This window comes from Amblyomma americanum, chromosome 1 (genome assembly GCF_052857255.1).
Source record: "Amblyomma americanum isolate KBUSLIRL-KWMA chromosome 1, ASM5285725v1, whole genome shotgun sequence".
NCBI classification, from domain to species: Eukaryota; Metazoa; Arthropoda; class Arachnida; order Ixodida; family Ixodidae; genus Amblyomma; species Amblyomma americanum.
The window spans coordinates 548,202,582-548,214,453 of NC_135497.1; the positions used below are offsets into that span (position 1 = coordinate 548,202,582).

At 47.9% G+C, this 11,872-nt stretch overlaps 1 protein-coding gene across 2 annotated transcripts; it reads left to right on the top strand.

The window, feature by feature from the left end:
- Positions 1-386: 386 nt before the first annotated feature.
- LOC144108088 (uncharacterized) lies at positions 387-11,012 on the top strand. 2 transcript variants are annotated; one of them, XM_077641380.1, is made up of 4 exons: positions 387-555; positions 634-1,056; positions 8,847-9,062; positions 10,427-11,012. In XM_077641380.1, coding segments are annotated over exons 1-4 (1,041 nt in total). In that variant the 5' UTR covers positions 387-554; the 3' UTR covers positions 10,828-11,012. The 2 variants fall into 2 exon arrangements, with proteins under 2 accessions (XP_077497506.1, XP_077497498.1); XM_077641372.1 differs by having other exon boundaries at positions 387-551.
- Positions 11,013-11,872: the final 860 nt, after the last annotated feature.

The window sequence follows — 11,872 nt, forward strand, 5'->3', positions numbered from 1 at the left end:
CATTCTTGAAACAGAATCTCACCGACTGCCTTGCTAAGTGTTCCAACCTTTTCTTTTCTATGAATTATTACATTTTGACTAAATCATTAATATTTAATCCCTCTCTTTATTATTATTCTTAAAATTTTAAAATCAAAACACACATCCCTTTTCTGTTCATGACAAAAATTCACCGGTGTTGCGCTACCACGTGCTTTTCCTTTTTGTTAACTGCGTTCAGGTGAATAGCCACCCCATTCTTGGCCGATCCCCCAGTGTGGGTATGTGCCATCTTTTGATAGGCTAACAACAACAACAACAACTTCTATCCAGCGCCAGTGCATCTGTAAATCTTTTTTCACCAGCGCCTTCTTTCAGCATCTACTTTTATTAAGTTGCTTCATTTTAGCCGCAGCCGCGCGACACGATTGCGACGGAACGTGCTGTGGCCTTCGAAGGAAGAAGATGCCATCTTGCGCAGCCGGAGGGGAAGCTTCGTCATAGCTGCAGGTAGCATCGCAGACCGTCCGCACAGCGAAGGCTTCACTCGCCCTGCTGTTTCAAGGGAGGCAGTGAGTAAGGCAGGCGGCAGCCGTACTGAGCGATCGCGTCTCTGTGTGCACTGACGCCACCGTCGATGGCTCGCCAACGCAGTGCTGCCTCGTGAACCGGGGCCTCTCCGTGGGGGAGAGGAGGTGCAGCCTGGGGAGGACTCCGCTGCATGTGCCGCTTGGCGCGACCGGGGAGACCAGCCGTGCTCCTGCTGCTGCTGCTCGGGCGCATGCCTCTGGCGGCAGCAGCAGAACCCGCAGACAAGCGGCGGCCCGCCCGTTGTGCACGACAACATGGTGGGGCCCTTCGAGCGTGGCACCGGCGTCCCCGACGACCTTCACGGGCTAAACTTCAAGCCTGCCAGCTACGGCAGCGTGCCGACACAGGACCCCAAGGCGCCGCGCTGCGGCGACGGCCCAACGTGTGACGCCGTCACGGTGGTGGAGCACTGCCCCTGCGGCGACCACCGAGGAGTCGACGACATGCATAAGCACAGCGACGACGCCACGGGCACAGCGGCGGCAGGTGAGCCGGGTGTCCACGGGGCGTGCATCCCAGCTTCACTCACCGGTGAGGTTGGCGCAGTTTTGAGCATGCCTAGTCCGCCTACGACCACCTGCGAATGCGGCGGAGGAGGAGGCAGGGCAGACACGCCCGTGGCACATCTAAGCAAGCCTTTACAGGAAAACCAGACGAAAGTGTATAGATGCTGTGTAGGCGGCGGTGGCCTGCCGAGCGGATAAAGACGACGCGTATAGGACAGGAAAGAAGTTTATTTACATAGAACACTATGTACATATACTAAGGAAGACAACAGTCACCGAAGCCAAGGGGCATAGGGGAAAGTTATCATTTTTTCATCAATTTGTGATGATCAGTGGGAGTTGAGTAGTCTATTATTCATTCGCTGAAAGATAATTGATGAGCAGAAGCAAAATCAACTATGCATATGCCGCCGGTGGGATCCAAGCCCACGACCTCCGAATTTCGCGCCCGGTGCTCTACCAGCCGAGCAACGGCGGCGGCTGTTCCATCGTCTATTTCCGGGGGTATGTTCATGCGCCTGTAACCTAACATTGAGAGTGCTCACCAGGGCCACCCTCGTCCATAGCGGCGGACGTAGTGCGTTCTGCATTACCGCAAGTGTCACGTGGGAGATGATCAAACGGTGAGGGCGGAAGCTGTGCGAGAAACTTCTTACGCTATCAAGATTTCCAGAACCGAGACCCTCGGCAAGCTACTGAGCGGACAATGGAAGAGGAATGAGGCGCTCATTACGATCGACATACCTGCGAAGGACGCCAGCAGTCAACAAAACGAATGAGCGCGTATATGTATATAGGGTGTTTCACCTACGAATTTCCAGAGTTTTTAAAAATTGGCTTTTGTGTTAGAAGATTGCTTTTTTCAGCATAGCATTGTCAGCGGTGTAGTGCATCGAAATGCAGAGAAGGCGTCCTAACTAGCAGGCTGCTTAATTAGTATTCAATTGTTACCTTTTTACCTACTAATTTTAGGCTCCTGTTAGGCCACCATAATATGCATTTTTTTAGAATTTCGAAAACGGAGTTAGCCTTAATGTTGTGTCTCAACAAATTTTCGCTATTTCAACGAGTTACGTGCACTGGAGAGGTTGTTTTGCCTGTAAGCTTCGCGAAAGCGGATGCATTTAGGCGCGATATAGCCAAAATTTTTGGGCCACAGCGCCGAGGGTAACCGCGTTTTCGAATTTTCTAAAAATTGATATGGATATTACTTATGGTGAGCTACACGCCTCTCAATAATTAAGGAGCCTAACAGTAATAGGTAAACTGTTAACTATTCAATATTCCTTAACCAGCCTGCTAATTAGCACTCCTTAAATGTATTATGATGTACTACATCGATGACAATGCTATGCCAAAACTCAAAAACAAAAAAAAAACTCTAACTCTTCAATCGAATTCTTAAAAATTGTGTAATATCTTAGGTGACACACCCTTTGTATAACATAGGCATGGTGACGTAAAACATATTTGTGAGGCTAAGTTATACAAGTAGGTGCACTGAAAAAGAAACTTAAACCAAAACTTAGCGAGCAACAGTAGGGGTGCAGTTTTTTTTATCACTGAAGAAAGTGATATGAAAACATTTTTACAACCTTCACGGGAGGTCGGAACTTAAAAGTTAAGTTGTTCATCACTGAATGCTAATGTGATGACGTCTCTCTAATTTGAACACCCGTACCTTGACACATCTTTGTATTGTTAGCCTACTTTACATGAAGCTGGCAGGAGCGTATCGATTCAGTCGTCGGTCTGAGAGAGGTCATGCCAATTCGACTACTGCGCGTTTTGTCGATAAAATACTTTTCGAGTCAAGCCAGTCACGCCGCGTTCTAGTAGGCACGGCGGCACTTGTGAGCATGCCCCTGCTCCTGCTGTTTATCAGCCAGATAATCTTTTCAGCCGTGTAATCTGCACAGTGATCAGCGAGCCAAGACATCCGCGGCCGACCCGACTAGAACCTTCCCTTGCACTCCCCGATTCGACTCGTCGGCGTTTACATGAACAGAGTAATCGATTTTCTTCCCGACAGAGAACCTCAACTTTGCCCTCTCGGTTTTAAAATGAACTCGACGAGTCGACAGAATCGGTACGACTCGGCCTGTTGGGCTGAGTCGTGTCGAAGTAGGTTGACTGAGTGCGACCCGAACTTTGTGGGGTCGGTGGAAGGGAAGAGGAGAAAGTGGTCTTGTACTGGTGCTCGCGATCCTGGACGCCTCCTTTCAGAGCTCGCGTTGCAGTGCTCTGCGCTGACCATCGCCGCTGTTACCCGGATGGCGTTTACGTAAACGCGCGGTCGGCAAGTAGGGCTGACGTCTGACTCGACTCGCTCCTGTCGTGTTCACGTGAACATCGCTTTTCGCCGCGAACGTCAGCTGACATCGGCACCCTTACGAGGGCAATCCTTTCTGTAGTGCCTGCGGGCCTTGAAAGTATGCATAAATAAATAAATAAATAAATAAATAAATAAATAAATAAAGAAATAAATAAAAAGTAAATAAATAAATAAACCCTCATGAGGGTCTTCTCAGCCCCACCTCATGAGGGATTAAGTCGGTGAGGTGAGGGAGGAAAAGGTGCACGGATTGGGGTGACAGTGCGTAACAAAATTGGCGCTTATCCTGGTTTAAGTTTACTGTGCGGGGCAAAGCAGATTCTAGAGCAGGCATGGACGCAGGGACGAGGACGGGATAAAAACAACTAAACAAGTATAGTTTAACGGCAAGAGTAGCAGGGGTACAAACGCCTTCCTTTTTATTATTATTTTATTTAGAAATACTGCAGACAGCTAGTGCTGCCCAAGCAGGAGGGCATTACAATGCTTCGATAACAACTATTCAACTTTTTCCTCGTCAGAACATTAAACAATAGAGGGAGGGAGACAGTTCCACTTTTCAATCGTATGGGGAAGAACGATTTTTGAAATACTTTTGTGCGTGCAAAATATGGCATTATTATTGCAGAATGATTCAGTCTCACGGACCTGAGCGCTGGGAAAAAAAAAACATAATTGTCACTTGATAGGCGAATTTTGTTATAGTACAATAAATAAATAAACTTCAGTCTGGCAATCAGTCGCTGTATGGAGTGCTTCTAGTTTAATCTTGTTTAACATGTTGGTGACTGAGGAGGACATTTTATAATAGGATAAGATAAATCGGGCAGCGTGACGATCAGAGCGCTCTACCTTAATATCTTTAGTGAAATAAGGGTCCTACACAACGAATCCATACTCGAGAACTGGGCGAACAAGTGTACAATAGGCTTCATTCTTTACATTTGACGGGGCACTCTTTAGTTTTCTGCGCAAGGAACAGAGTTTAGCAAATGCTTTGGAAGAAATGTTATTAATGTACTCGGCCCAACTAAGATTATTTTTAATTGTTAAGCCTAAGTACTTCACAGGCGAGACTGAATGAATATGCTGATAGCCAATGTCATACGAATGGGACGTTTTTTTTTTATTGTGATTGACATAGAGACTGTTTTCTGAAAATTAATTTGCATCCCACGCCGTTCGCACCAGTCCCCAAGGTTGCAGATGTTCTCACTGAGTAGGTTCTGGCTGTGATTATCATTAACAACTCTGAAGATTAGACAGTCGTTTGCAAATAGTTTAACAACAACAGATTCATCAATCGTGAATGTCGTAGCTTCATCTGATTTGATTCGGGTGTTCGAAATTACTATTGCCTCTTTGATTTTGTTAGCAGCCATTTTGTAAGGTAAATTGATCACTATTCTTCACGGTTGTAAAAATATGTCTCTATTATTTTTGTTCGGATTCTTGAGGAGTTGACTATACTGTTAGACTGCTTCTTCTACCTTGCTTTGTAGATGTCCCTAATAATTTCCCATCTATTTTGGAATCATCTTCTGTGTGCGTTCACCCTTTTCCACTCTCTTTATATTTGCGGGCTCCACCAAAAATTGGTTCTTTCTGTTTTGTTAGCTGTTACCTTCGAATGTCTTTGGATAAGATTGTTAATATTATATAAGACGTTGACTATATGTTCAAGTTGATTAACTGCGGCACTGTTGGCTTCAGCTGTATCCTTTAAACACGCACAGTTTTCTCGCTCTTTAAGAACTTTAAGCTCTCCCTTGTGTGTAAGCTTCCTTACTTTTGCCTCTGGTTGATCGAAAAGCTTAATACTTAAATACCTGTGGTCGCCATTTGTAAATTCATCTAGAACCTCCCATTAGACCAAATAAGACGTCAGCTGTGGAGAAAATATTGTCAAGTCAATCCCGCGTCGTCCATGCTGGACTCGAACGTAGGAAAAGTGTTGGGATGATTTAATAATTCCAAGTTCCGGCACTGATAAAATTTTCTATTTCAATTCCCTTGCCGTCGGTCTTATTTCTACCACAAGCTGAATTCTTGGCGTTGAAATCTCCTCCAGCAAATATGAAGCCATCGCTGTTATAAAATATTCTCTATATTTCTGTTAGTAGAGGTTCTAGGCTTTGTGTGGGAAGACAGTAGCAAATAATGCATACGATGCTTCTTCCTTCCCAACTAAGTCTTACTGCAGTGATATTATGGATAGCTTATAAGGAGAATTACTATTACTGTACTTGGTTGACCCGGAACCGCTATTGTTTTATCTTTAATTCATCATCATCATCACCACCATCAGCCTGACTACGCCTACTGCAGGGTAGTAAATGCCTCTCCCATTTCTCTCCAATTAGCCCTGTTCCTGAAGAAGAGACCGGTCTTGTTTTAGCTGCTTTCAGGGCGTACTTCAGGGCGTACTTCATGCCTGCAAAAGGGTTGAGCACATACTCCACCTTCACTGGCTGCAGTCTCAAAAAAGCCCGAACATAGAACAAATCCGCCCACAAAAATATATTATAACATTCGCTGTTTTGCCTTTTGTCGTAGCACGCAATGTACGATACCATGATATAACCTCACACACATGAAATGCGAAATGCAAAAGCTTATCAGTGCTCGCGAGAAGAGGATTTCATAAGGACTTTAATACTGTTCTGTCTTCGTCATGCTAGAGTGCTGCGGGTGCGCCGAACACTTCCATTCCTTCTTTCCGCTCCCACTTCCGTTTACACATCAGGGGATAAAAGCCATCACACGCCCCAAATACACGTCTTCTATGTTCGAGCTGTCAGTGCCTAGTAACTGTCCTGGCCGCAGGCCGTGGCTATGCAACACTGGCGACGAGGATGGGATATTCCACAGTCGGTGAAAGTAGACCCGGAATCGGCATCCGCGAAGGCAGCCTCACAGACGACAAGCATGACTCATCATATGCTACCTGCATTCAACGAAGATACAGATAAGTGGAAGCCGTATCTCATTAAAGCAGATGCCTACATTGAAGCTAAATAAATCACCGATTCGGCCAAGAAGAGAGCACTGCTCGTGGCAGCATTGAGCACACAAACCGTGGAAGTATTAGCCGTCAAGGTCGCACTGCGAGCCCCAAAAGCTTTGAGTTTCGAGCAAGAGTTCGAGGTGCTGAGCGAGTACTATGACCCGAAGCGACATGAAATAGCTGAGAGTTTCAAGTTTTTTAATCGCTCCCAGATGGAAGGGGAATATGTCACGTAGTTCTTGGTGGAAATACGGCACATAGCCGATGACTGCAATTTTGGCAACGCCCTGGAGCGGATGCTCAGGGATCGTATTGTGTGCGGTGTTCGGTCGAGGGCCCTACAGAAGCTATTACTTGGAAAGGCCGACATCACGATAGCGGAGGCTGAAGCGCTCGCAATTTCGGTTGAAACTGCTGAAAATGACGCTTTGAAAATGTCATCAGAGCCAAAGGCTCTATTGAAATTGCATGCAGCTCGAAAAACGCCCTCCGGGGAATACAGAAAGGCTGAAGAGCATCTGTAATGCGGAAGGTATGGCAGCTCGAAACACGACGATGTCAGTTGCGGATGAGCAAGTGCGTTGTTGTCGCTGTAGGCGGCGGGGACACCTTGCTAGGAAATGTTAAAGCCACCCTAACCGCTGAAGGTTAGCTGCCAGAGCGATGCAAACAGTTGCACTGGGAATAACGGAAACCACGCCAATGGACGATGGCAGTGACGAAGTCCACGTTAGGAAATTGGTTTCGGAGCGTAAAAATCTTCTCGAGCCACCAATACGCCACTCATTTATATGGAGCGGCGTTCAAATAGCAATGGAAGTCGACACCTGGTCGCCAGTATGTCATTTCTAAGGAACAGTACAGGAAGCATCAAAACCATTGGCCTGCCTAGAAGCCGTCACGTGTGAAGTTGTGCTACGCAGTGCGGTTTGCGGTGCTAGGTGATCTGACATTACGTGTCGGCTTCAGAGACGTGCTCGTGGACTGTCCCCTCATGGTGTTCGACTGCGAAGGGCCAAGCCTATGCGGAAGGGACCTGCTGACGCTGCAGGACAACGCTGGCGCTCCGGTGCTACATTTGACTCCGGCCTGCGGAGCCACAGAAACCAGCGAAACGGACACCTGCAAGATTAAATCCATTTTCTCAGACTACCAGGACGTCTTCACCACGGAGCTCGGCCTAATGAAGGGTCCTCCAGCGAGCCTGCGCCTCAAAGATGAAGCAATACCAAAGTTTTGTAAGGCGAGACCCTTCCTTATGCCCTACGCGACAAGGTAGCTTTGGTGCTAGACCGACTCGTTTCCCTTGGCGTCTTATCGCCAGTCAGCCATTAGGATTAGGCAACGTTATAGCGCCGGTGCTAAAGAAAGATGGATCGGTACGGATTTGTGGCAATGTTAAAGCTACATTGAACCCTGTTTGCGCAATCGAAATATATCCTATTCGTGTAATCGAGGATATGTTCGCAGTTTTAAGTGGCAGTGAATGATTCAGCACCCTCGACTTGCGAGACGCTTGCAGTCAGGTACCTCGAAGTCGCACGCAAACTCTGCGTCATCAATACCCAAAACGGCTTATTTTGCTATAATTGACTTCCGTTCGGAATATCGACTGCGCCGTCGATTTCGCACAGAAAAATCGACACGATTATCAGTGGTCTACCCGGCGTGCAAGCCTACATTGATGATGTAATCGTATCCGAGAAGAAAGGCGATAACGGAGAGCGATTGAAAGTCGTCTTAGAGCGTTTTCGGGATCATGGAGTGAAGTTACGGTATGACAAATGCAAATTTCGACAACCAGCTGTTATATACCTCGGACATCACATTGAAGGCGAATGCCTCTATTCAATCGAAAGCAACGTGAAAGCTATTATGCACACACCTTTTCCACGGAGCGTGACCGAACGGCGGTCATTTATCGGAATGTTGACGTTCGACGCGAAATTTTTTCCAAACATGTCAACGTACCTAGCACCGCTGTATCAATTAACTATTGGGGAAAAACGCTCGGTGGCAATGGAAAGCACCGCAAAAAGTTGCCATCAAGGAATCTACGTCATCGTCATGATTCCCATGTAATTCATTGTTAACCGCTGTTATTGCGCCCTCTCCTCATGTAATGTCCCGTCAGGGACCCTTGAGGTTCAAATAAATAAAATAAAATAAAAGTTTGATGCAGCGAAAGAACGTCTGAAAAATGCTCGAGTGCTTGTACATTTCGACTGTACAAATGAACTCAAGCTAGAGTGTGATGCGTCGTCGCTAGGGGTCGGAGCAGTTCCATTTCATTCTAGCAACAACGTACATAGACCTATTGGTTTTCGCTCAAGAACACTGACCGAAGCAGAGCGGAACTACTCCCAGTTAGAATGTGATGTGTTGGCGCTGATTTTCGGTGTAACAAAATTCCGGGACTATCTTCTAGGTCGTGAATTTACGTTGGTCACGGATGATCAACCTCTCGTCAGCCCTCTGAGACCTGACCGCCAGACACCGACTATGACGGCTGCGCGAATTCAACGCTGGGCACTGTACCTCGGAGGCTACAATTACAAGCTTCAGTATGTTCCTGGGAAACAACTACTCAACTCGGATGCTCTCAGCAGACTGACACAGCAGACCACCAGAGACAGAGGTGAAGGTGAGCCCCCGGAGTACGTCCTCCCACTCAAAAGCTTAGATGAAGGTGTGGTCTCAACGCGTGAACTGAAGAATCTAACGAATGTCGACTCGAAATTGCTTAAGAGAGAGAGAGATCACTTTATTTGCACCCGTCAAAGAGTATGGGTGATCGGGTGAGACGCAGCTCCCCCTTTCACCTTCACCGTATGCCTCCCCCCTAGACGTCGGCCGGAATCAGTTGACTTCCGGCGGCGGCCTGGGCTTGACCGATGACATGTTTCTGGACTTGTCCTTCCTGGCTATGGAAGAAGGAACCCCATGACTCTTTGTTTCCATGTAGACCATTTAGCGCTGGTCAAGACCACAGCATGTGATTTAGGGTCGCTATGCTTTCAGTTTTTGCATTTGGAAGAGTGCACCTCAGGATGCCATTTGTGTAGGACATACAGGTTTGGAAAGGTACCCGTCTGCAGTTTTCGCCAGATTACTTCTTCCTTCTTTGTGAGAGATGTACGGGGGGGGGGGGGCAGGGTTCTCCTCCCCATTCTGTAGTGTTCTAGAATTTCACTGTATCGTAAGGTTCAACATTGCGTGTCGCGCGGTTGGCCACCAAGCAGGGCAAACATAAAGCCCGATTTAGCACTTTATTATGAGCGTAGACTAGAACTGTCCTTGGCCCATGACCTCGTATACTGGGGCAATCGCGTCGTCATACACAGTGACGCCAGATAGCGCTACCTGCAACTTCTTCACGAAACCCACAAAGGATCATCGGCTATGAAAGCCGTGGCACGCTCCCTATTTTGGTGGCCAGGTCTTGACCGCGACTTAGAGTAGCGCGCGGCCAATTGTGGAAATTGAATAGCAAATTTACTTATGCCACCGGCTGCACCTCCCCTAGAATGTCCGAAGACTGAAGAACGGTGGTATCGGATCCAAATCGACTTCGCAGGACCCGTAACTGGGAAGATGATCCTGGTTGTAGTGGACGCGCACTCCAAATGGATCAAAGCGATTCCTGTGAAGCATGCAAACGTAGAAAGCACAATAAAGGCTCTGAGGAGCATGTTTGCCCGCTTTGGTGTGCCACGTACAACGGCACACCAAGAGTAAGGCATTTTCCACATTTACAGCAAAAAACATTACGAACCTGTGCACAGCACCTTTTCACACACAGTCAAACTGCAGCTGCTGAAAGGGCGGAGCGAACGATAAAGGATGGTATTCAGAAAATAAAGGGTGGCGATCTCGACGAGAAATTGGTACGGCTGCTGTTCAATTATAGACGAACACCTGTGAAGACTGGGAAATCACCTTCAGAGATGCTCCTCGGGTATCAAATAAGATCGCGTCTAGACACCTGCTTCCCTGTGAATGTTGCAGGTCCAACTGAGGGGAGCCACGACTGGACACGGCCGCCAGACAGCAGCTTGTACGTCCGCAATTACGGACAGGGAGAGAAGTGGATCCCTGGTCATGTCAAATCGGCGACAGGAGCACGGATGATAACCGTAGAGCCTCCCACTGCAATCGTCAAGCGGCAAGTCGATCAGGTGCGCCGCCGCTCGGATTCATCACCAAGGTTTCCGGTCACCGATACGACTGCTCGTGGTCCAGGGCCCAGCCAGACGAAAGGACCCTGCACGGCGGCCAATGTAACCACTCCCTTGGAAGCGGCCGCCCCAGATTATTCTCCTGATACAGCCCAAATTGCGGGCAATAACATTCAACCTCGCACCTCTCTTCTCCCACCTACCTTGAGTCCGGCCGAAGCTTCGCAGTAAGTCCTGCGCCGGTCAACGAGGCAGCGGAAGCCAGTGCAACGGTTCCATTTTGGAGGAGAGGGTAGAGTTGTCTTCGTCATGCTAGAGTGCTGTGCGTGCGCCGAACATTTCAATTCCTTCTTTCCGCTACCACTTCCCTTCACACTTCAGGTGATAAAAGCCATCGCACGCCCCAAATAAACGTCTTCTATGTCCGAGCTGTCTGTGACTTTCCAGGCCGTGGCTAAGCAACAAATACATTGTATGGTTAGTCTGATTTGGCATGTTTGCATTTTCCTGCAACACCTGCCTTGCAACCGCACGTTGCTAGGACCAGGTGCCTGGTCTATATGACAGCTGTGTTAGAAAGAGGAACCGATAAATCTTTTCGAAGGCGCCGAGACGCATGTTCGCGCGATGCACCGGGCCGACACTTCGCGCCAGTTTCCGCTAAAATTTCTTTCAAATCGTGAACAAGGCGTGGTTAAAAAACCTTCATGCTTTAAGCCAGGTTACCTCCTTCAAGAAAACTTGTCAGTCCAAAAAGCTGTCAGAACCAAGTTTCTATGTGTCTTGGGAAGAGGCAGTCATTCGAGGAAGATTCGTGGAGGCCACGGCAACTTGCAGGCTTCAAAGCAGTCGCTCGACAAATGTCTGCGCTCTGTTGCTTCGAGCATCTCGGGCATACGATGGAATTGTTGCAGACTCTGCTCACGTGACCCATCCCCATGCACCTCCTGCACTGTAGCGGCTTCGGAACGATAGGCCGAACTTACTGTCGAAAATGCCCAAGCTTCAAGTATAATGGTATACATTCAACCTCGAAGGTCAGCTTGATGCATTTATACCTGGCAAGGAACATAGGTAAATCGGCATCACATATGGCACTGTCACCGTTGCAGATTACGCCAGACGTAGTGCCGCTGCCTTGGAGTGGGCGTACATACTATTGTCGAGTTTGGCGATGGCGATCAATATTTCTAGGACGTCCCACCCCTTGGCAACAATGGCAATAACACTTTTATAGGGTTTTATTCTCACGTCTTCGACCCCTCCCTGTACGAGG